The 27,052-nt window shown below is 41.8% G+C and overlaps 2 protein-coding genes across 2 annotated transcripts; both read right to left on the bottom strand.

The window, feature by feature from the left end:
* Window positions 1–2,381: 2,381 nt before the first annotated feature.
* Window positions 2,382–27,052, bottom strand: LOC137257819 (D-aspartate oxidase-like). Its single transcript, XM_067795274.1, has 11 exons — window positions 26,702–27,052; window positions 18,171–18,376; window positions 16,636–16,747; window positions 15,189–15,268; window positions 14,233–14,298; window positions 13,124–13,178; window positions 7,611–7,712; window positions 6,789–6,862; window positions 5,094–5,211; window positions 3,872–3,970; window positions 2,382–3,073 (listed from the first exon to the last, which is right to left on the bottom strand). The coding sequence occupies exons 2-11, from the start codon at window positions 18,359–18,361 to the stop codon at window positions 2,957–2,959; spliced, it is 1,014 nt and encodes a 337-aa protein (XP_067651375.1). The 5' UTR covers window positions 18,362–18,376; window positions 26,702–27,052; the 3' UTR covers window positions 2,382–2,956.
* On the bottom strand, window positions 5,260–6,572 carry LOC137258567 (putative uncharacterized protein FLJ45035). Its single transcript, XM_067796280.1, has 2 exons — window positions 6,035–6,572; window positions 5,260–5,300 (listed from the first exon to the last, which is right to left on the bottom strand). Exons 1-2 carry the CDS (start codon window positions 6,570–6,572, stop codon window positions 5,260–5,262), a joined length of 579 nt encoding a protein of 192 aa, XP_067652381.1.

The raw sequence follows: 27,052 nt of genomic DNA, 5'->3' as shown, positions 1-27,052 counted from the left end.
CCTTAGTCAGGGACACCTGTGTTATGACACCATGGCGACACCTTAGTCAGGGACACCTGTGAAGTAACACCATGCAAATACTTACTGAGTCAATACGTCCGTCTTAAGAAGATTCAGCTAGATTGTATAAGAACAGGCTTGATGAACAGATGATCATGACACTTGATCATGACTTGTCACACGTCATCTGACACCCGTGGGAAAGTGGGTATAACAACAGTTGCACGTCATTCTCTAATTGAGATCATTGTTGTAAGATGTAGAAAACACTATAATAGCTAGTACCTGACGACACGTGATATGTTTGGCTGGGTGAGTGGGTTAGATCGCCTCTAGGTATATTGATGGAGCTTTCTGTTCCAGCACAGCGGGGAGTAGACATATCGTCAGGTTTTAGTGTCAAGAGGGGTAATGATGAATTTCTTCCTTCGGTAATTAACAGACTTATGTATGGCGTTGTATTGTCTCTTCGGTGTGGAAAGTTGTTTTAATGACAGCTGGTTATGACGAAATGGTATTCGCTCTAAACACGGAAGTGATGGATATTGTTTTGACATGTTGGGGAAACCGGTTGTTTCCGAGGAACTTACATATTGCAATAAAGAAGTTGTCTTTCCATACAAAAGCGTTCCTCTTCACCCTACCACCTTCCAAATGCCTCTTATAGACGTTGGCTGATCTATGTTGGTTGACTCAAAAATGGTACACCCTACGCCATATATATATATATATTTTTTGTCAGGAGGAATTTCAAATTATGTGCAGTAAATAGTAACCATACATGTTCATAAATAAATCTCTTTAACTCCAAGGGTCGTCGATGTATCATGTCTTATAAACATGACCATTGGTGCATCAGCCGTATTCCGTTGGTGCATCGAAGGAATGGGCACTAAACTGCCACAAGTCGGTAAGGTGAGACAAGGTTTCAACTTGACAGCTCGGATAGAGCAACAAGAGTTTATAGGCGTCCTTGGGGACTTTGTGCATTTCACAGACTGGGTGCAGATGTAATGCTATAGAATGGCTTCACTTGCCATTGCTAATGGCTTTTTCGCTTTACTGGGACTACATCTCGCGAGATCATTATGTGCCCTTTATTGTGTTCTACCAACACTTTGCGGCCATCATACAGTAACATGCCTTTTCATGCAGCATACCAGTATTGTGCTGCCATTTCATGACTAACAGACCAGACCTCTCATCATAGTTATGTTCATCTTAAAAACATTTTCAATACTAAAATGAATTTAGTTATGTCTGGTTAAAACAAAACGTGTATATGCCACCTCATGTTTCAGCCGTTTGACACAAAACTTAAATAGCATTCTCCGTTGTCCCGTCCCAGAAAGGTGAGTGAATGAGTTCGGTTTTACGCCGCTTTTAGCAATATTCCAGCGACATCACGACGGGGATTATGAGCTTCATATATTCACCTGTGTGGCAAATCGAACCCGAGTCTTCAGCTTGACAAGCGGCTAACCGTTATGCTACCTACTGTCACCTTTCAAGAAATTTAATAACGACATGTACAATATTTCTTGTAACACAACTAAACTATTCGGCAAAAGAAAGTATACCAAAAGTTATCAGTTGATCATACATTTATGAAAGTGATGATTTCGTTGTAGGTGAACTATCCGCTAAGATCGATATTGTTACACATATGTTGGTCTGTAATTGTTACTACATTGACCACCTGAGCTTGTAAAGGACAAGCGTGTGTTTCTGACCTGTTCATAACCTGGTTATATGAAGAGGGCGACTGATTATTAGTAAACTCTGCTATACGCTACCGTAATCTGATCTTACAGATATTCTCAGCGGCATAAACATCATAACACGAAGGCCAATTAGTATGCCTAGTTTAACATGAAATATTAGAATATATGTTTGCTTTTCGTTGAAACTGATGTCATGTCCGTCAATAACGGAGTTCGTTGACTTTAACCATAAATACGTAGAATTTCAACCAATAAGTAAGTCTGGCGTCGCTATCATATGAAGTACGCATTACAGCGGTACAAGCAGCCACAAAGAGGAAATGTTCTTGTGCAGTGTCTTAGGTCTAGTAGGCCTGACACTGAACCATTGTCAATTAGTGATAATGCAAAGCATTTGAGCATAACATTGCAGTAACATTTCAGGCTGTTTTCCAGGTGTGTGGTCCTGGAAAGGACCGATGCTCTAAGGTGACCAAGGCAGACGACTGCATAGTTCCAGTAGGCACCATGTTCACACAATCTACAGAATTACTTTAAAGGCAAACCCTCATTGTTCGCGCATTAGCCTTTGTCGTCAGTGAGCTTTTGTCCATGCGATCCACATTTGAAACAGATATCCTACTGAATTGATAAAACGAGCTACTTGTGACAAACAAATGTGTTTCAGTTATATTTATTGATTTTATATATCATTTTTACAATGCAATCATGGAGCTTGCAAAGACAACTGTTTTCTGCCCATCAAGGACTGAATATACCACCACCATTGTTACTGGACGGACAGCGAATCGTTGTTTCACAGGAAACATCCAATTTACACATCCAGTATGCACGTAATGATAAACAGACGATTCATGAAGGGTGGATGTGGGTCAGGGTGGATGTTGATGTGGGGTGGGGTTGAGGGGTGTCAGTCAATGGGGTTGTTGGGGTATTGGTGTGAGTGCAGTTGCAAGTGTGGATGTGGATTAAATTGGGGTGTTGATGTTTGTGTCTTTGTCGATGGCGTTATCACGCGTCGGTATCGACGTCGGTGTCCCTTGTGATGGCGTGCAATCTTTAGTACACATGGATGATTTCAGCCACACAGCAACATTACCTAAAATAATCTAAAGAAATCAAATCAATACAAAACAGTACTTTCACAATAGTTTCCATTGCACTAACCACTGATTGCCATTATTTGTCCTTTAAACAAGGACAAGTGTCAGTAACATTTGCAATGACAATGATCAGAGTTTGGACCGACTGCGGGATAGTGCCCATGTTTTTAGGATCTCTGTAGCGTCCAGAGCGGTGCCCCAGCTGAGCGTGATTCCAAGGGCGCCGTGGCCGTAGTTATGGATCACCTGCAAATGTATGGAATACTAAAACTCTCAAATCAATGGACACAAAAATTATGGAAATCATTATGGAAAGCCCCAACGAGCCATTCAACACATACGTCTTTCTCGCGGGGACCGAGGGGTAGTCTAGTGTTTAAAGCGTTTGCTGGTCACGCCGAAGATCCCGGTTCGATTCCCGACATGGATACAATGTGCAAAGCCCGTTTCTTGAGTCCCCCGTCGTGATATTGCTGAATACATGCAATGTTAAGAGCGGCGTAGTACAAAACTTACTCTTTCTTGCAGCGTAATTTGAATACGAAGACGTGAAACCAGCTAGTTATCAACCACCATACACACGATAGTGTCCTGAAGCACACGGCGCCCACGATACGGTGATTGAGATTGGGGAAAATCTCGACTATGCGTGCTTTATTTCAGAAAATATACATAGGAACGGGTATTTAAGTTGGATAAATTTCACATCTGTGAATAAAATCATTTGAAAATCTCTGGGAGACCTCGGGCACAAATGTAGAAAGAATGCGAATAATGTGACAAGACAAGCTAGGCCTGTCGAAATAGGCAGGTAAGGGCAGCTGAGAGATTTTGACTCTGTCACTCTCCTGTCTGGTCTGAACCTGAACCTTAATGGCCATACCCATACAGGTCCAGTGTTGACCAGCGCGATGACATACGCAAACAAACAAAGGAGCAACAACAACAGCAGCAGCAGAGAGCTTCAGTGATTAATTTTGTTTGGCCCGATATTAAGACAGGTGGCCTAATGAGCAGGGTGAGGTACAGGTCTCACATACCTACCATTATGTCTTTACCATTCCCATGGAGGACCTCCTGTTCAATCCGTATCGGCGTCCTTGTTGGACGGAGACCGACCCAGTGGTCCACGATAGCTGCGCCCTGATTAACAAAGCATTAACGATTCACCTTTCGCAAATGTGCAAAGAATGTCAGAAAGAATGTTCCCGACAAAATACAGCACAAGAGATTATGTCGATTACAATTGACGCCAATGCAAGATGATGTAATGACACAGCAGTTGTAACATGATATTCTGTTATGGCTGGAGGTCAAAGTCACAGCTCATCAAATATTTCTAGACAGGATTGGTCTGCACTGATAGCGCCAGTGGTCTCGATGGATCTGTCCAGTATAGAAACCCGGACTTTCAAGTGGAATAGGAAGCATGAGCGTTTACAAACTTACCAAAGCACGCACCACCATTTTCCTGTATCATCAACCCTTAACACAACGCTTTGGATGTACGTGTACAACTCAGCAGCTTCATACACGTGCATGGGGTGTCATTCTTGATTTTGACTGTGTTCAAGAACTTATCATGTCAACCATAAATATGGACAATCATCTGACATCACACAGTTGATAATGTTTGTTTCTGGCCGTGTTTTTTTCAAAAATGAAATTCGTGCACATGCGAATGTCATAGCATATGACAACTATCTTTCAAGAGCGATGACTGTAGTCACAAGGTGTTAAATCAAACACCGAGAACAAGCAGGGTGGTCTGTGTTAACGTTCACCACGTACAGCACGTGCATTTGTTTCACTGTTCCAACTACTGTGCTTACCCCCTTGTAATGCAAACTTTTATCCTAAGATGAATGAAATTCGGAGGTTTAAACGTTCAACTGCCAAGGTAAAATTCTGAGAATTCGCAGTCCTAATTTCACTTTGTTGGATTTACGTTTTAGTTTAAAATGAAATTCATCGGTACGTTTTCACTACGAATATAATATATAGTCTGATCTGTTGCTTTTAGCAGCTATTTGTATTTATTGTAAGTTTTGTGCGATTTTACGAGCAATAAGGCTTTTCTAGATATTCCATTACACGTGCTATTGAATGCCCAGTTAGACTGCCGTGAGATGTTTCGACACATACTATTTGCAATTGTGTAAATTTCAGAGTATTCACCAAAAAACATCTTTTCTATTTCCGACAATACTTTGGGTCAACTGTAGTGACAGGGTTCAGTGTCTCCCTTCGATGCGATACCACTTACCTCAAGGGCAGGGACGATTTGTTTGGTTCGTCTGATGATGTCGTCAGCAAGATTGAGATCTGGTTCTAGATTCGTTTCCCCAACCTGTCTGGTCCCACCAAGGTTGACGACGTTAGAGCTGCAAATATTAATATTTAATGGCTGTCCTACGGGACGTAATACATAGTTATCTCCCTTTTACCACAGGAGCACGGCTTGCCACATTTCCTACAAACAATGCAACGATTACGAACTTGGGAATAACATCAACATCAAATCGAACACTGGCAGTGTAAATTATACTCCCCACCAAAAGTTTCCTAGAGTAAGTATAGTCACTTACTTCAGCAACTTTTTAAAACTAATTTTTGCAAAGTATTCAATACTGTTTAAAGGAACTGTTTAAAAATGAAGTGATGTATTCTAAAACAAATTCGTTGTAAACATTATTGTCATGAGCTTAGCAAATGATAATTACAAGTGAAATTTGGCGAATTCTTAACAAAACGTTTACATCCAAATGCAGCAGTTCACATGAAGAATATTTGCATGTTTTGCAACAATTCGATGCATGATTTTCGTGCAGTTGCATTTGAATAAAGTTCGCTGTTGGTTTCCGCAAGTTAGGGGAGAAATCAGTCTTTGATGTATATATACCTTTTGATGGGGAGTATATGTTATTAAATGTCACACTAATAGGTATGTTATATTTATGTTTGGGGCTGCTTATGTATTTTAGACAGTGTGGCCGGGGATGGTGGTTAGATGAGATTAATGTTACGACCGTCATATGTTGGCGACCACAACTTGTCAGTTTAATGAAAGGATGGAGATAAACACGAAAGTAATGTTTCCAGTATTACTTCCAGGACAACCCTGAGACTTGGATGCAAGATCACGTAACACCGTGCATAGACGTGCGTGTAACATACTCACTGTGGATAGACGTGCGTGTAACATACTCGCTGTGGATAGAAGTGCGTGTAACATACTCGCTGTGGATAGACGTGCGTGTAACATACTCACTGTGGATAGACGTGCGTGTAACATACTCACTGTGGATAGACGTGCGTGTAACATACTCACTGTGGATAGACGTGCGTGTAACATACTCACTGTGGATAGACGTGCGTGTAACATACTCACTGTGGATAGACGTGCGTGTAACATACTCACTGTGGATAGACGTGCGTGTAACATACTCACTGTGGATAGACGTGCGTGTAACATACTCACTGTGGATAGACGTGCGTGTAACATACTCGCTGTGGATAGAAGTGCGTGTAACATACTCGCTGTGGATAGACGTGCGTGTAACATACTCACTGTGCATAGACGTGCGTGTAACATACTCACTGTTGATAGACGTGCGTGTAACATACTCACTGTGGATAGACGTGCGTGTAACATACTCACTGTGGATAGACGTGCGTGTAACATACTCACTGTGGATAGACGTGCGTGTAACATACTCACTGTGGATAGACGTGCGTGTAACATACTCGCTGTGGATAGACGTGCGTGTAACATACTCACTGTGGATAGACGTGCGTGTAACATACTCACTGTGGATAGACGTGCGTGTAACATACTCACTGTGGATAGACGTGCGTGTAACATACTCGCTGTGGATAGACGTGCGTGTAACATACTCACTGTGGATAGACGTGCGTGTAACATACTCGCTGTGGATAGACGTGCGTGTAACATACTCACTGTGGATAGACGTACGTGCTCACTCCATCCTTCGTCTCTGATGTGTAGAACATGTTGACCCAGGGGGCACGGACCTAGAAGAGAATTGTAACTAAGCTCCCATCTCTTGGGGCATGAGTGGGGCAGTGTGAACTCTATGTGCCAGCGGTGTTTGAGATTCGTAACGACTGTACAGTCAAACACAGCTGTGTCGAGCTTATTCCTATTGTCGAACACGGGTTTTCGCCGTGACGAGCGAAATTTCTAATCACTACGCTATCCCATTGCCACCACGCCCAGGTCTTCTCCCATAGATTCTTTGTTTGAAGCAGTTTTTCTCCCATACATTCATTGCTTGAAGCAGTTTTTTCTCCCATACATTCATTGCTTGAAGCAGTTTTTTTCTCCCATACATTAATTGTTTGAAGTAATTTCAAGAATACAGTTGATCAAACTAGGATGTTTCAAATCTCTGGTTCGGTCGAATCCACAATCTGGTCCAGGAAACTCTCACTATACTTGACCAAAATTTTAACTCTCATATGTCGAAATGGAATTCAGATGTGGTCCCAAATGTTATGAAAAGTACAGAATAACAGATGGAATTAAAGGCGATAAATGACATAACACAGCACAACGCTCAGTATGTATGATATGATTGAAAAATGCTCGCAAAGAAAAGTACGGAACGTTGCTGTCTGTTTTATGACGTTGGTAAGGCCGAATCGAGTGTGTCAAACTGAACTATCCAACTGAACCCATGAATTCGAGAGAACGGGTTTGACATATTTTTAATGTATTCAATTAGGTATAGGGCTATGTGTGAGCTGGGTGATATCCAACCTTAACCAGCTGGCCTCTGACGGCGTGGATGTTGGTATCGCCAACCAGCTGTCTTGCACCCAGACCACAGCAGTTAACCACGGCTTCATACACCCCGCATAACTGAAATATACACGAATATTAAACGCGAGAGCAATACACTGGGCACATATCAACACATTTAAGATATTGTTTAATAGCCAAGACGAAAGAACACTGCATCGAACACTACAACACACTGGAGACACTTGGACACACTGACGAAGAAGCAACACAGTGAATGTGTGAGTGACTGAGCAAGTAAGTTTTACGCCGCTCTTGGCAATATTCTAGCAATATCACGGCGGGGGACACCAGAAATGGGCTTCACACACTCTTCCAATGGTCCCATTCTCCAGCCCTAGTTTCGTCGTGACGAGCTAACGGTATTTAAAAATGACTGTTAGGCTAGTCCACTTTCCCGCAATACGTTGTATACTTGTGAGTACACGTTCACAGTAACGCATTGAAGAGAACAAAATACATTGAACAAATAACAAATTGAAGACAAGGGAATTCATTCAAAATATAATGACACATTAAGCAGACAGGGATGCATTCAACCCATGGCGACATAATAACATTAAACACATGGAAGAACATTAAACATTCAACACATAGCAACTCAATGGAGAGCATGGAATACAGACAACACACAGCAACTCAATGGAGATCATGGAATACAGACAGCACACAGCAACTCAGTGGAGATCATGGAATACAGACAACACACAGCAACTCAATGGAGAGCATGGAATACAAACAACACACAGCAACTCAATGGAGATCATGGAATACAGACAGCACATAACTCAATGGAGATCATGGAATACAGACAGCACACAGCAACTCAATGGAGATCATGGAATACAGACAACACACAGCAACTCAATGGAGATAATTGAAGACAGACAGCACACAGTAACTCAATGGAGATCATGGAATACAGACAGCACACAGTAACTCAATGGAGATCATGGAATACAGACAGCACACAGTAACTCAATGGAGATCATGGAATACAGACAGCACACATTAACTCAATGGATATAATTGAAGACAGACAGCGCACAGTAACTCAATGGAGATCACGGAAAACAGACAACACACAGTAACTCGTGGGAGATAGTGGAATACAGACAAGACACAGTAACTCAATGGAGATAGTGGAATACAGACAGCACACAGTATTGCAATGGAGATCATGGAATACAGACAGCACACAGTAACTCAATGGAGATCATGGAATACAGACAGCACACAGTAACTCAACGGAGATCATGGAATACAGACAGCACACAGTAACTCAATGGAGATCATGGGATACAGACAGCACACAGTAACTCAACGGAGATCATGGAATACAGACAGCACACATTAACTCAATGGATATAATTGAAGACAGACAGCACACAGTAACTCGTGGGAGATAGTGGAATACAGACAGCACACAGCAACTCAATGGATATAATTGAAGACAGACAGCACACAGTAACTCGTGGGAGATAGTGGAATACAGACAGCACACAGCAACTCAATGGAGATCATGAAATACAGACAGCACACAGTAACTCGTGGGAGACAGTGGAATACAGACAGCACACAGTATTGCAATGGAGATCATGGAATACAGACAACACACAGTAACTCGTGGGAGATAGTGGAATACAGACAACACACAACAACTCAATGGAGATAGTGGAATACAGACAGCACACAGTAACTCAATGGAGATCATGGAATACAGACAGCACACAGTAACTCAATGGAGATCATGGAATACAGACAGCACACAGTAACTCAATGGAGATCATGGAATACAGACAGCACACAGCAACTCAATGGAGATCATGGAATACAGACAGCACACAGTAACTCAATGGAGATCATGGAATACAGACAGCACGCAGTAACTCAATGGAGATCATGGAATACAGACAGTACACAGCAACTCAATGGAGATCATGGAATACAGACAACACACAGTAACTCGTGGGAGATAGTGGAATACAGACAGCACACAGTAACGCAATGGAGACAGTGGAATACAGACAGCACACAGTAACTCATTGGAGATCATGGAATACAGACAGCACACAGTAACTCAATGGAGATAATTGAAGACAGACAACACACAGCAACTCAATGGAGATAGTGGAATACAGACAGCACACAGTAACTCATTGGAGATCATGGAATACAGACAGCACACAGTAGCAACTCGTGGGAGATTGTGGAATACAGATAGCACACAGTAACTCAATGGAGATCATGGAATACAGACAGCACACAGTAAGTCGTGGGAGATAGTGGAATACAGACAGCACACAGTAACTCAATGGAGATCATGGAATACAGACAGCACACAGTAACTCGTGGGAGATAGTGGAATACAGACAGCACACAGTAACTCAGTGGAGATCATGGAATACAGACAGCACACAGTAACTCGTGGGAGACAGTGGAATACAGACAGCACACAGTAAATCAATGGAGATAACGGAATGGAGACAACACACCGTACCACACCGGAGATAACGGAATACAGACAATACATAGTAACACACTGAAGACAACGGAATACAGACAGCACATAGTAACTCATGGGATAGAAACAACGACATTCCAAATGTAGGTAAATACTTAGACAAAGGAATTTATTCAACATATAATATCTATTTGCAATTATAAAATACTGAAATGTTCTCAAAGACCATCCTCTTCTCGTTCTCTTAAGGGAAATGTAATGGATGATATTACGACATATATGCTTATTAGTGATTAGATAACAGTTGCAGTCAGGCTGTTAAACCTTACTCACACAGATCGTCATTGAATACTCAGTTCCAAAGGACACATCAGTTAGAATATCTCGCATGTGTTTCATGTAGTTTTGTAGTTACCTTTGAAAGCGATAAAACTGCCCACAGCGGGTAATGGTAGGTGTTTACTAATGCCGTGATATGATGCTTGATATCACTGATATTTGCTGATACGGGACACGGGAGAAACTGTCTATTTTCCACACTGAAGTCAGTGCACGTACGGTGCATATACAGTGTACAGTTATACATAAATATCAACTTCATCAATACGTCAGTCACAGGTTCTTTCCGTGCACGCATTATTCGTATGGCTAGACCGTATGCTACCTGAAATTGGAGATCTGTGTGGTGAATGCAGCCCACGTAATATACCTACCGAGTTACTTGTTCAAATGCAGCAGTGTGCATTTCCGATCAATTTGCCAGTGATACGATACAGGTAGAATTTCCACACTATTGATTAACTTGCATTGTCTGTTGTAAATAAATTTATTTTGCTTTCACAGATCACCGCTCTCAATTTCATGCGCATGCAAATTGATCAAATAGAGCCTCGGTCAGGCAGATGATGTCAGGCAGATCAGTCAGTCAGGCAGATCAGTCAGTCAGGCAGATCAGTCAGTCAATCAGGCAGATCAGTCAGTCAGGCAGATCAGTCAGTCAGGCAGATCGGTCAGTCAGGCAGATCAGTCAGTCAGGCAGATCAGTCAGTCAATCAGGCAGATCAGTCAGTCAGGCAGATCAGTCAGCCAGGCAGATCGGTCAGTCAGGCAGATCGGTTAGTCAGGCAGATCAGTCAGTCAATCAGGCAGATCAATCAGTCAGTCTTTCAGATCAGGCAGCTCAGTCAGTTACGCAGTGAAGACGTCATATTCTATTCAAAAACATTATGGATGTCAAAACATTTAGCTAGGACGGTACATTAGAGTTAAAACAGTTGCCGCCTTACAGATAAGATAACACATGCCGCATCCATCAGTTCTTGTTAAGATTCAACACGGCGTATCAGTTGGCTAAGGCGGAATATTGCAGCTATCACACTGGTCATATTAAAGTCAAAATTGGTGTCACGTTACGGTCATATCACTTGTCATATTAAAGTCATAATTGGTGTCATGTTACGGTCATATCACTTGTCATATTACAGTAATAACTGGTGTCACGTTATGGCCATACCACTTGTCATATTAAAGTCATAATTGGTGTCATGTTATGGCCATACCTCTTGTCATATTAAAGTCATAACTGGTGTCACGTTATGGCCATACCACTTGTCATATTAAAGTCATAATTGGTGTCATGTTATGGCCATACCACTTGTCATATTAAAGTAGTAATTGGTGTCATGTTACGGTCATAAAACGTGTCATGAAACAGTCTGAACACGAGCCAATACACTATCATAAAACATTAGGCAGTGAAGGTTGTATGTCAAAGTCACAACACTTGTCATGTTACAGATACAATACAACGTGCCAGTCTTAACAGGTGTTACAGCAAGTTCTAAAACGACGTGTCCTGTTACAGATGTAACCCAGTGAGGTCGAGTCAGAAAACACACGTGTCAGAGTTACTGAGGTAATTATTCAAAGTCATAACTCGATGTGGCCGAGTCACCAAATATGATATTTATAACACACCGTGACGAAGGTTATATGGTTACACTGCAGGTGTAACATTCAATGACAGAATTACTGATGATAGTCTTTAATAGAAGACGGTTTGGCAGAGTTAGTGAGATGGTTACATTAATTAGGCTGAATAAAAAATGTGAAATGTTTCTCGGGCACTGGCTTTTATATGCGCACTTAACAACTTTTATCGCCATTGAAAAAAGCAGTTTTGACTTGGCCTTGTCCCGGTCATCCATTTGTCCACTACAAGAAAAATAAAAATGTGTTCCTCCCGCGTCACTTTTTTCTATTAAACATTTAAAAAAAAGTCCTACCGCCCTCGTCACTTTTCCCAAAAATGTGCCCGAGAAACATTTAATTTTGTATGCAGCAGTATAAAACAGCAAGTTAGAGTGAATGCGGGAGGTATTGCAGAGACAACACATGGTGTACTCCAGTATCCTGCAGGAAATGAACGTGATGTGGTTATATGACAGCAGTGCATCAAAATGACTTTCTATCACAGCCAGTCAAAGTCTACCAGGCCGTTATGTACTAACACAGGGTGTGACAATAAGCGAAGGTGTCATATTACAAATATGATATAGGCCGCTGAACTAAGTGAATTTAATATTTCAGCTTTGACACCGCGAGCCAAAGTTAGAACCGGATTTCATTAAACACACACGTAGGTTAAAGACCTGGCTGCCGTTGTACAAAACGGCTTTAGTGCTGAGACTACCTTAAGTCTATGTTAAGGTACAAGAGGTATGTCACTTTAACGCTAAGGTCGCTTTGTACAACGACACAATGGTCCCGCTCCACAAAGCTTTAACGTTACGATCTGTCGTAACTCTGTAGCCTATCACAGACTTACGAATGTCGTAGGGGTACGAAAGCATTGTGGATGAGGATCCAGTGTCTTTGCAAAAAATACCAGGCGGTGGAGCGGGGCATCACATCCAAGGGACATTACTCAAATATGTCGATACATCGACATTTCTTGTCAAAACAGTTGTCTTTACGAAGTTTGGGTCATAAGCTCAAAATTTCTTACTTCCTTTAGGGAAGAAAGCTTTCTTCTCTGTATTCTTCCTCCTCGTTCAACAATTCTGATGTAAAACAAAAATACAGAATCATAGCGATCATAGCAAGAAACAACCCACTGAATTATTTCATTAGAGTAAGAGACAAATAGACCGAGGGACAGAAGAATGTATAACTGCATTTTAGCAACATCTAAAATTGAAAGATATATTTTCCGGTTGAGCATGTCTGTTTCAATCATCATGGAACATTTTGAAAAAGTGAATCTCAAAATTAAATGGTGTAAATGAGGACTCGGGTAATACATGAATTTTAATCTCACCATGTTTCGAATCGTGTTTCGTGCCGAAATATAAGTTTATTGATTTAAAGCAATCCGATATCTACGGACAACACACGCGCATGCATAAAACTACGTTGGACATCTAACACACTAACTTCGTTGAGTGGCATTTAGAAGCTGGTATGATGAACAGGAACGATTTCTTTTTTGTGGAGAGACAACTTCTTTATTGCAGTGGATGAGCCAAGCAAGTGATACTAGCATCCTCACCGAAACGTCGCATCCATGACAATAAAAAGGTCAAATGTCTATAAACAATCGTCTGTGTTCAACTATCGCTGTGCAATGGGTAACATGGACATGTACAGATGTGTAAACAAAAAAATAATTAAGAATGAAGATTATATGGATATCAACTTCTTTATATGAGAACACAACGTTTCGGAGTTAATGCTGACTCCTTCATCAGGTGTTTGATTCACCGAAACGTTGTGTTCTCATATAAAGAAGTTGATATCCATATAATCTTCATTCTTATGCATTTCACTTCTAAATGCCCTTCAAAGACTTAAAAAAATAATTGTAACGAACAGCAAAGGAAATGCAAGTGTCGAAAAAAGAATCTCATAAACAGTAACTTTCAGTTGTTAAAAATTCATAGTGTTTCCTATAGAATAAATGATGAGAAATAATTTTGCCTGTCTGCCATTTAAAGACTTGATAAAAACCTCAGTTCCGTTTCTTTTGCTGTCCAGTATACTATGTAAGTAGCGATTCCTCACTGCTGAAGAACACTAGCCCATGGCTGTATAACAGTCGGTACTTTCACTAGTTACCTTGCCGCCAGCCACTTGAGGTACTTCTTCATTTCTGTGATGACAGTTGTATAAACATAGCAATAACTGAAAAAGCAATATAGTATAATTAATTTTCAAATCAAACTGTCAAAAACTTACACACTTTGCCGTAATACTATAGTGCCAGACTGTCCTGACAAGTACCCCTGGGTACGGGCTGTTCTCTCAGCGTCAGCGCAACTACGTCAGCGGACTTTGCTGCACAGTTTGTACTTGTCTTGGCGCATGTGGGAGACTTATTGTTAGTTCGAATCCCGGTTCACCGCACACTGTTTCTAAGGTCTGTCAGCGCCATACTCATGGGTTTCACTGTTTGTTCGTGCACGGGGGACTTCATTTTAATTTAATTTAAAACAATTGGGAGATAAATCGGAGTCAGTCTGTATTGACATGATAATAATGAACATTTTCAGAGTACAACCCTATTTGAACCTCCTTATAACCATAGGTGTTTGAACAGTAATCGTTTTTGAAATATCACTGGTGTATTGCATGTTTAAGACTAACACAACATGCGCGTGTATGGGGCCGTTGCTTCGTGTGTGTGCATCCTGGTCGTGCGTTGCGTTTAGGGGCAGCGATAAAGTGAAAAGTGTGTTGCCGCTTGTTCGTCCTGTCCAAATTGAACGCGCAGGTTCCCCTACTTTTTGAAGAGTATGTGACTGCAATGATGCTTAAAACGTCGTTCAATGTATCCACTCACTCACACACAAACAACCACAGCAATTATCTCTCACACAATTCTGTGATTGAAGGAGTGAATTGGTTCAGGTTCATGGGGTTCGGTAATGCTTAATTAATAGAATCATCACTTTGGTAAAATCCAAAATCACGCCATCATGACTTTGTCGTGTTTGAACAGATAGACACGTCGAAAAGTTCTTGCACTTACCATAGTCTAAAAGCTTATCTTAAGAACAGTTAATCTATTTTACCGTTGCTTGAAGTTTAAGCGCTCCATTTCCTGTTGGGAGAGTCGTCTAAAGTGTAGCACTATGTCCTCCAGAACACCCCCCTGAAACACACCGCAGGAACAGCTGTGGAACATTCGGGAACCGGACATAGTCAACATGGAAACGAATATAAATGAGTGTGAATATAAATTGCATGAGAATGTGAATATGAATGTAAGTGTGCATATTATGTATATTATCTTATGTAAGATAATGTCAACATAAAAATGAAAATTAACATAAAAAGGATTTCAGTGAGTGAGTGAGTATGTTTTACGCCGCCTTTAGCAATATTCCAGCAACATCACGGCGGGTGAAACCCGGAAATGGGTTACAAACATTGTACCCATGTGAGGAATCGAACCCGGGCTTTTGGCATGATAAGTGAACGCTTTATTCACAAGACTTCCACAACGCCCCAAAATGAATTTGAATAGAAACACGGATGTAAACGCAAATATTGATGTAATTGTATTTTCTGTGTGAATATAAACACAGACGCGAATATAACATGAATGTCAACAACATGGTAGATGTGACTGTGGGATAGGCGGGAATACCAAGATGGATTCGAACACGATACTGGTTGTTAAGCTGTACACTGATTCAAACCTGATAATGTATGTGAATTTGACATGGATATTAATTCTACATAGCAATAGAAAAAACCAAATAGCAATAGATATGACAGGTAATGTGAATAAAAACATGGACATGAACGTACATGTATGTGAAGGAGGGCATTGAGATATATTTTTGAGAGAAAACATTATTCTTGAAGAAACTATTTTTGCACAAAGCAAAATATGTATAAAAAGCACGTCCTGTTGTGGATTTAATTTGACTAGAAACGGAAGTTATTCAATATTCTGATTAAATCCTTACGTCTTTAAGCCCGGGTTTGCATGTCCAGTTGATATATGAGAAGTATAGCACGAATATTTCCATACTGTACATCCATATAGGACTAATATTTCCATTTTCGTCACAACTTTTGATCTCTGATAAGCGACGTTTGTAGTAAGTGTCTACAGTAGTATTTGAGATATATACTGGACAACGACAGCTAATACATAGTTCATTTATGTGAATGTACAAATCACTATTACAAATGGTGGATACGAAAACTGCCTGACAAAAGAATAAACAATTGAAATAGGATTGAAACTTTAAACGTTATCAAAACGCTATTTATGTTATTAACTACAGGTTACTAAACTAGTCGACAAAACACAGTAAACTAAAGGTCTAAGATACAACTTTGATACTGCCATGAAAAACATCACCAAAGAATGACCATTTCTACTTTCCTCTTATTTTTCTCATTATACTGTTTATATATTGGACACTAGGAATCATGGATGCATACTTTCTTTTCTCCGTCAGTTTAGTTATACTTTTTTCCAAGCTCATGTTCTCGACTGCGCACCTCAGGCGTGTCCTGCAGCAGATAGCCGGAGACAAAGCCGGTACCCGACTCTGATGACGCCCCTGATGCCGCAAGAGAGAAGAAATGGTCTCTCGAGTCCATTGCCCAGCGTCTATAAACAATACACAAAAGCATTTTACAAGCACCAGATACGAAACAGACTACAAACATAACTCAATAAACAATGTCAGCAAATGCAATAAACAGGACCATGTCATAAAAAACAACATACGAAACAGTGGCTACAAACTTGGTATACACAACAATCTTTAGAAACACAACACATCAAACAGTATCTACAAACAGCACACACACAAGCAAATACGGATATATACGGAACCGTTCATGATTTATGGCTAGGGGTGGTGGTGATGATTTTAAAAGGGGTGGGGCTTGGGAGGGGGGTCACCCATTTTGTTCTGGGGAGGTGTGTCTGCGTCAGCAATTTTGTACACATGGTCTGTAAGGGGTTCTTTGATTTTACACATGACAAGCAAGGGGGGAGGGAGAGGTGTCATGTATATTCCTTTGGCTCAGGAAGGAGAGGAAGCATGTGGTCAGTATTGCACAGAGTAATGAATATATAACTTTCTCGACACTTGTGCACGTGCTTCTTGAACTCCTGACTGTCCCTTTCTCTGCATTCCCTCGCAATAAATCGTGAACTGTGTCAGTATTTTGATATTACCTTTTTACTATTAGGACAAAAATTCTGCAAAAACGTCACAGAATTGGTTTGATGTTTGATTATGATCATTGTTTCATTGAGTATGTTATGCTAATTAGTTTTCGAGTTGCATTGCAGTTCATCGGCCCGCTTTTGAGCCAAACGGACTATACGTTGTGCATTAATTTTAGGGGTGTCATTCACTACATGCAACGTCATTAAATCATCATAGGTTCCACCCTCTTTCCCCATTCTCTCTCTTCATAGCAGCATCTGGTAACAAAACACATCGTGTCTACACACACAACTGCTATGAACAGGGTCGACTGCTGTATTTTGTGTCCCCGCCTTAAGCAGCTTCGCCTTCACGTGAAGGAAACGTGCCGAAGTCTGTAGGGAGACCAAATTGACCCAAATACAATACTGGACGCGAAAACTAGTTTCTAAACTTCACCCCAGTTAGGGCCGCAAGTTTTGCGATAGATCGTGAGGTCGTTTCCTGGTTGCCTTGATGTTGTTTTGGGGCGATGCATGAAAAAATGACGCAACATGTCAAGTGCACAAACAGGTCATCTACCGAATTTGGACTTGTTACTAATGACATCGTTTCGTCTGAGTCTTCCATTATTTGTCATTTGGCTCAAACGGTACATCTCCAAGTACACACACTTCAGAGGTGACCTCAACAAGTACACGTTACTTAGATGTGACCTCTAAAAGTGAGACCTCATACAGAATTAAGAGGTGACCTCAACAAGTACACCAACACACATGCGGGGGTGACCTCAGTAAGCACACACAGACAGGTAGTCACAGCGAGAGCACACTGCCAGCAGGCAATCAGTATCAGTGATCATTCTATACGTACTTCAGTGTTGCCTTCGGTACACCATCGATGTGGTTAAGGTTTGGCCGGAAGTGACCCCCTGCCCCGCTGCTGGTTGTCTCTTCTTCGAACTTGTCCGCCATGACGGTGACGTCAGCCCCGGGAACATTCTCCAGGATGTTGACAGCGGTTGACAGACCGACAACGCCAGCACCTACCACTGCCACCTTCATCGTCTACTACAGCAACTGCGGAAATGATATTTATTATTAACATGCGCAAGTTGAACTGGGATGTAACGTATTTCAGTCACACGTGTTGCTGGGACTAAGAGTGCCGACATGGAATGTGTTGTGACAGTCCGTCATGTGAACTGGATGATGATGATGTGTGCGACAGTTGGCACCATAAATGAATGAAGGGTTTATTCCCATAAAGATCACAACAGTGATACAAAAATACAATTGTACTGGCTTCTTTATGGGAGCATACTTAGACTGGTTTTCGTATAGGTGCTTATTTTGAACTGTAGTGCTTTACGCGTACAAGGGTAATTGGTAATCACAATAATAGCTACTTACATTTCATAAATATGGACAATGCATGACGTGAAGTTCATCTCTCATTGTATTTTAACCTTACCTACATTAGAACTTGTAACCATAAGCCCCCAATAGAAACAGATGGATGGTATCATAAGTTTTAATATACGTAAGCCAAATGAATAATTTAATGAAAGGTGTAATAAATACATGTAACTTTCAAGCTTTGGGGGTATCTTAAACATAATATAATAGTGACCTTTAGTACACTTTGTTTTACATTCGTCCAAGGGTTGATGAAACTGGTTGCGTAATGTATGCATAAGATAAGTATTAAACCAAATCTTACTTGTACAAAATTGAGATATCCATAAAAAAGTTTATTCCAGAACAATACAAAATTATTTTAACTACATTAATAAAATGTCAAAATATATTTGGGCCATTCTACTATATGAAATAGTAGACATTGTGCCATGAAATTAGTTATCAGTCATACGAAATGACCCTAACCTATCCTATAAGTATATATATTGGATATGTTCCCAATTCACCATATATCGTATAATCTTCTCGAAGCCCCAGACTTCAGCACAAAGTGGATCACAAAAGGAAATTAGCTCACTGGATGCACTTTTCTTTTGACATGCATACCGTGTTAGCTCGTTGGGGCAGCTGAATGACAAAGGCTTCTGTTTAGGCTGCAAGGCCCTGTTCTATTCTGCTCATTGGGTGAGAAGCCCGTTCTTAAGTTTATGTACATTTTATGTACCTCGCCATATATATTGCTGTTGTTTGTGTTAAACAATGCGTGATTGAACATGCTGTAATTACACCTAACACATATATTATGGCTTGGAATAATCCTTTTCTTTGCTGTACTGTTCTCGCCGACTGAAACAGGATCACACATAATTAACGAATGTAGCTGCATGGGAAATCAAGACATTCCGGCAATGAGGAATACTATCTACAGAAACAATTGTCATTGAGGTTTGATCACGTGAAGGAGCACCAGCCATATTTAGCACCTGGACCCACGTACCGTGTGCAAAATACGCATTAAATCGGAGTGACTGAGTTTTTACGCTGCCCCCCCCCCCCCCCCCCCCCCCCAAAAAAAAAAAAAAAAAAAAAAAAGACACGCAGGGCTGTGCTCCTGGTTTACGCATGTGTCAACCAGATCAAAATGACCATCCGATCCCGTTAATCGCCTCTTAAGATAGACACGGGTTACTGAAGATCAATTCTAAGGCGATCCAACCAAGGTCCATGCAGGTATCAAAGGCAGTGTAAGTCCCCATGGTCGCTAGTTTGGTGACCTACCATCTGTTGTTGGCGATCTAAAATAATATTCTTTTACTGTATTGCCCTAACTTGAAATCCAGTTTTATGGAGAGATGCTGGTTTAATTCTTGATACTGTGATATCCTAGTTGCTTTGACTGTCCATTGTTGACAGGTTTTTACAAATTTGCCTGTGTTTATGGCTCATTTGAGACTTGTTTTAGCCACGATATGGGTGAAGCACTGATCTTAACAAACAAACACACTCACTCACTCACTCATTTGTCTTCACGGGTCTCATTCTGTCGGAATTAAATCTCCAAACCATCCTTACTCACATACATTGTAATCAGGAATTAAAAATTATTCAAATTCGCATGCAGCTGTCTTCGTTAATTAGCTATGTTTAGCGATTGTGTGTCAGGAGACGAGATATAAAATATTCCATAATTGAATAAAAAATGTAATTAGTGCAGTTCCTATGGCTGAGTTCATGTTACCCCACTGTTGTTTTGCAGCGTGACATCTGGAGCCAGTATTACTGAAAGGATGAGTGGTTTGTCTGGACTCGATGTCAAACATGTCAGTGCAGCTAGAACTAGCAACAAACTAACCTACCTAACTGTTGGAAAAATACGACATGGGCCAGTGAGTTTGTCATAAGCTGTCACGGTGATGCCGAATGAGAATCAGTAAGAACACGGGTATCGTATGATAACCCGGTCAAACTGGGATTCGAACCCGGATCATCGACTACTGGCATGCCCAGAGGAAGCATATGTTCACAGGAAATGTGGCTGATAAAAGCATTCTAGATAGTAAACGTGTCTGAACGTGAGCATAACTGAAATTACCAAAATGCTACAGTTTGTATTAATAAAGTATTAATGAACTGTAGTGATCGCAGATATCAAGGAATGAATAACTGAAATCACCTTGTTAGCATCTGTATGAATTAGCATCCTACCAATATCTGCATCAAGTCACAGGGTATGTCTCATACAACAAAATATGCGAATGAGTTAAGTTTTACTCCGCACCCAGCTATACAGCGACGGTCTGTAGACAATCCAGTGATCAAAATCATGAGTATCAATCTACACAGTTGGGATGTGGCGACTTGTGTCAACCAAGTCAGCGAGCCCGACCACCCGATCCCGTAAGACGCCTCTTCCGACCATCATGGGGTTACGGAAGATCAGTTCCAAACCGGATCTTCACGGGCCATACAGCAAACGATTATTCATCTTCAGTGACAACTGACAAGTTATCGGTCTTCTTGAGTACGCCACTGGGAAGGACGGCATTGCTTGTTTCGGCTGACAGAGTGGACAATACTAAGTGTAACGCGACATCAGGGTAAAACCGATCAATGTGCTAGTATTTTATATTGTTTGAAAACGACCCATATGCCACTATTAGCCTCGAAGCCATTTTACGGTGATGAATTAGTAATGGAGCATAGTAGTGCAGAGGTATGGCGTTTGCCTACCACACTGAAAGCCCGGGTTCGAAGCCCGGTGGAGGCATCTAGATTCGGACTCCGAGTCTAGTACAATTTCGTAGTATCCTTGGACAAGATACTTGGCTCCACATTGTCTCAGTTGAGCTCGTGACAATATGCTGGCAATGCGTGTGTTTAGTCCATTGCACCCAACAGGTAGCATGGCTGTGTGATCCCAGGGAGCTGACCAAGTATAGGAAAGTCCGATAGTGTCCTATGACCGGGGATAGTAATGTACGTTGCTCCGTGAGCAGGCAACGTGCCTGGATATGAGCTCCAAATAAGCGGACTACTACTGTTACTAGTAGTCAGATGTTGATATCAGCCTATTTCCGTTGGCCTGGTTTGAAGGGACTGATGACCAAAGCGGGCTTAAGGTGACGTATAAGTCAAATTACGTGACTTGTGTGAGGCACAATGGTATTTATTTCGCAGAAGACTTACCTTGTTGTTTATAAGCGGATCCGAGTGAAAACGCGTTAAAACCCAGTGTCAGTAAACGTAGTCTATGTATTATTCGATACACTTCCACATACTGACACAAAGTTTACTTAGACTGTAAAAAACCTTGAGCCGACTCTGCGTTACAATCTGCAGTAAATATATACACCCGTCGACTGGTGTGTCAGATAACCAAACCGCAGGTGTGTCTACCACTTGCGTGTTACAGCTCTCGCCTGCATAAAATGTACTTGTTGAACAGCGTGTTACATGAACGGTTCTCACCTGCAGATATATACACCTGTTCACTCAGATTTATTGGTATCATTCTAACATATGCACATGTTCAATGGCGTCTTCTAATTACCCATTCTCACATATTATTATACGTCTGCTGAACGGAATGTTATTATAATAACAGCTCTCGTATATACATCTGTTGACCTGCATATTATAATTATAGAGCTAACATAAACAATAGACCTGTTGAACGGCACGTTATAATCACACTTCTCACACGTTCGCCTGTTCAACGGCATGTTATAATCACACTTCTCACACGTTCGTCTGTTCAACGGCATGTTATAATCACACTTCTCACACGTTCGCCTGTTGAACGGCATGTTATACTCACATGTGCACCTGTAAACGGGCGTGTTATAAATACACTTCTCACCCATACACCCCTTGAACGGCATGTTATACTCACATGTGCACCTGTAAACGGGCGTGTTATAATTACACATCTCACTTATACACCTGTTGAACGGCATGTTATACTCACATGTGCACCTGTAAACGGGCGTGTTATAAATACACTTCTCACCCATACACCCCTTGAACGGCATGTTATACTCACATGTGCACCTGTGAATGGGTGTGATAATTACACATCTCACTCATACACCCCTTGAACGGCATGTTATACTCACATGTGCACCTGTAAACGGGCGTGCTATAATTACACATCTCACTCATACACCTGTTGAACGGCATGTTATACTCACATGTGCACCTGTAAACGGGCGTGCTATAATTACACATCTCACTCACACACCTGTTGAACGGCATGTTATACTCACATGTGCACCTGTAAACGGGCGTGTTATAAATACACTTCTCACACGTTCGCCTGTTGAACGGCATGTTAGACTCACATGTGCACCTGTAAACGGGCGTGTTATAAATACACTTCTCACCCATACACCCCTTGAACGGTATGTTAGACTCACATGTGCACCTGTAAACGGGCGTGTTATAATTACACTTCTCACACGTTCGCCTGTTGAACGGCATGTTAGACTCACATGTGCACCTGTAAACGGGCGTGTTATAATTACACTTCTCACACGTTCGCCTGTTGAACGGCATGTTAGACTCACATGTGCACCTGTAAACGGGCGTGTTATAAATACACTTCTCACCCATACACCCCTTGAACGGTATGTTAGACTCACATGTGCACCTGTAAACGGGCGTGTTATAAATACACTTCTCACACGTTCGCCTGTTGAACGGCATGTTATACTCACATGTGCACCTGTAAACGGGCGTGTTATAAATACACTTCTCACCCATACACCCCTTGAACGGCATGTTAGACTCACAAGTGCACCTGTAAACGGGCGTGTTATAAATACACTTCTCACACGTTCGCCTGTTGAACGGCATGTTATACTCACATGTGCACCTGTAAACGGGCGTGTCATAAATACACTTCTCACCCATACACCCCTTGAACGGCATGTTGTACTCACATGTGCACCTGTAAACGGGCGTGCTATAATTACACATCTCACTTATACACCTGCTGAACGGCATGTTATACTCACATGTGCACCTGTAAACGGGCGTGTTATAAATACACTTCTCACACGTTCGCCTGTTGAACGGCATGTTAGACTCACATGTGCACCTGTAAACGGGCGTGTTATAAATACACTTCTCACCCATACACCCCTTGAACGGCATGTTGGACTCACAAGTGCACCTGTAAACGGGCGTGTTATAATTACACTTCTCACACGTTCGCCTGTTGAACGGCATGTTAGACTCACATGTGCACCTGTAAACGGGCGTGTTATAAATACACTTCTCACCCATACACCCCTTGAACGGCATGTTAGACTCACATGTGCACCTGTAAACGGGCGTGTTATAAATACACTTCTCACACGTTCGCCTGTTGAACGGCATGTTAGACTCACATGTGCACCTGTAAACGGGCGTGTTATAAATACACTTCTCACCCATACACCCCTTGAACGGCATGTTAGACTCACAAGTGCACCTGTAAACGGGCGTGTTATAATTACACTTTTCACACGTTCGCCTGTTGAACGGCATGTTATACCCACATGTGCACCTGTAAACGGGCGTGTTATAAATACACTTCTCACCCATACACCCCTTGAACGGCATGTTATACTCACATGTGCACCTGTGAATGGGTGTGATAATTACACATCTCACTCATACACCCCTTGAACGGCATGTTATACTCACATGTGCACCTGTAAACGGGCGTGCTATAATTACACATCTCACTCACACACCTGTTGAACGGCATGTTATTCTCACATGTGCACCTGTAAACGGGCGTGTTATAAATACACTTCTCACCCATACACCCCTTGAACGGCATGTTATACTCACATGTGCACCTGTGAATGGGTGTGATAATTACACATCTCACTCATACACCCCTTGAACGGCATGTTATACTCACATGTGCACCTGTAAACGGGCGTGCTATAATTACACATCTCACTCATACACCTGTTGAACGGCATGTTATACTCACATGTGCACCTGTAAACGGGCGTGCTATAATTACACATCTCACTCACACACCTGTTGAACGGCATGTTATACTCACATGTGCACCTGTAAACGGGCGTGTTATAAATACACTTCTCACACGTTCGCCTGTTGAACGGCATGTTAGACTCACATGTGCACCTGTAAACGGGCGTGTTATAAATACACTTCTCACACGTTCGCCTGTTGAACGGCATGTTAGACTCACATGTGCACCTGTAAACGGGCGTGTTATAAATACACTTCTCACCCATACACCCCTTGAACGGTATGTTAGACTCACATGTGCACCTGTAAACGGGCGTGTTATAATTACACTTCTCACACGTTCGCCTGTTGAACGGCATGTTAGACTCACATGTGCACCTGTAAACGGGCGTGTTATAAATACACTTCTCACACGTTCGCCTGTTGAACGGCATGTTGTACTCACATGTGCACCTGTAAACGGGCGTGTTATAAATACACTTCTCACCCATACACCCCTTGAACGGTATGTTAGACTCACATGTGCACCTGTAAACGGGCGTGTTATAAATACACTTCTCACACGTTCGCCTGTTGAACGGCATGTTATACTCACATGTGCACCTGTAAACGGGCGTGTTATAAATACACTTCTCACCCATACACCCCTTGAACGGCATGTTAGACTCACAAGTGCACCTGTAAACGGGCGTGTTATAAATACACTTCTCACACGTTCGCCTGTTGAACGGCATGTTATACTCACATGTGCACCTGTAAACGGGCGTGTTATAAATACACTTCTCACCCATACACCCCTTGAACGGCATGTTGTACTCACATGTGCACCTGTAAACGGGCGTGCTATAATTACACATCTCACTTATACACCTGTTGAACGGCATGTTATACTCACATGTGCACCTGTAAACGGGCGTGTTATAAATACACTTCTCACACGTTCGCCTGTTGAACGGCATGTTAGACTCACATGTGCACCTGTAAACGGGCGTGTTATAAATACACTTCTCACACGTTCGCCTGTTGAACGGCATGTTATACTCACATGTGCACCTGTAAACGGGCGTGCTATAATTACACATCTCACTCATACACCTGTTGAACGGCATGTTATACTCACATGTGCACCTGTGAATGGGTGTGATAATTACACATCTCACTCATACACCCCTTGAACGGCATGTTATACTCACATGTGCACCTGTAAACGGGCGTGCTATAATTACACATCTCACTCACACACCTGTTGAACGGCATGTTATACTCACATGTGCACCTGTGAATGGGTGTGTTATAAATACACTTCTCACACGTTCGCCTGTTGAACGGCATGTTATACTCACATGTGCACCTGTAAACGGGCGTGCTATAATTACACATCTCACTCATACACCTGTTGAACGGCATGTTATACTCACATGTGCACCTGTAAACGGGCGTGCTATAATTACACATCTCACTCACACACCTGTTGAACGGCATGTTATACTCACATGTGCACCTGTAAACGGGCGTGTTATAAATACACTTCTCACACGTTCGCCTGTTGAACGGCATGTTATACTCACATGTGCACCTGTAAACGGGCGTGCTATAATTACACATCTCACTCATACACCTGTTGAACGGCATGTTATACTCACATGTGCACCTGTAAACGGGCGTGTTATAATTACACATCTCACTCATACACCCGTTGAACGGCATGTTAGACTCACATGTGCACCTGTAAACGGGCCTGTTATATGCTTCTTAGCTGAAAACATACAGTCCGAAGTACAAATGACATTCATCTAGACGGAGCACATATTTACCCGAGGGAAAGTAATCCAGCGGCGTAGAATATGTAGTCATGCGTAATTGAATGCAGCCTTTAATGACATAGTGTCTCGTTTCCCATGCTGCTGTGATCAGTGACTTATTTCAATGTTCCATGTCAATGAAGGCGAACATTAGACTCAAACATATATACATGAATGCTGTTAGCGTTACCTTTTAGTTGTCGATAAGAAGTACTCCTTACAAAAGGGATGTAGTTGCTGGGTAAGTGAGGAGGAGACGGTATATTACAGTTGAGCCATGCTGAGACTGTCACATTGCGGAGGTAATCCAGAATTGACAGGGTCGCGAACAGTCTTCATAGAAACACACTTATCTACCTTGTCTAATCTCCATGCGTCATACTCTCCCTACAGGTCGGTGTCAAGCACGGTTAAATATTTGTTTGCCTTCGATGTCAGGTGACATAAGATAAGACAACAACCGCGGTCTGTGTGGTTGCTTTAGGATGTCGACCTTCACTGGAGAGCAGGCGTTGGAAACTGACTGATGGTTCCTGTTGAG

The sequence above is a fragment of the Haliotis asinina genome, chromosome 12, assembly GCF_037392515.1.
Source record: "Haliotis asinina isolate JCU_RB_2024 chromosome 12, JCU_Hal_asi_v2, whole genome shotgun sequence".
Lineage (NCBI taxonomy): Eukaryota > Metazoa > Mollusca > Gastropoda > Lepetellida > Haliotidae > Haliotis > Haliotis asinina.
This window is presented reverse-complemented; position numbering and strand designations above follow the sequence as displayed.

Coding starts and splice junctions, on each gene's coding strand:
- LOC137257819 (XM_067795274.1), bottom strand. CDS start 18,361: ATGAAGGTGGCAGTGGTAGGTGCTGGCGTTGTCGGTCTGTCAACCGCT. Junction 13,179..14,232: donor CTCAAGTGGCTGGCGGCAAG/GTAACTAGTGAA, acceptor GTTTTACATCAG/AATTGTTGAACGAGGAGGAA. Junction 6,863..7,610: donor TCAGAGGCCAGCTGGTTAAG/GTTGGATATCAC, acceptor ATTCTCTTCTAG/GTCCGTGCCCCCTGGGTCAA.
- LOC137258567 (XM_067796280.1), bottom strand. CDS start 6,572: ATGTTACACGCACGTCTATCCACAGTGAGTATGTTACACGCACGTCTA. Junction 5,301..6,034: donor CGCACTTCTATCCACAGCGA/GTATGTTACACG, acceptor CATTGTTTGTAG/GAAATGTGGCAAGCCGTGCT.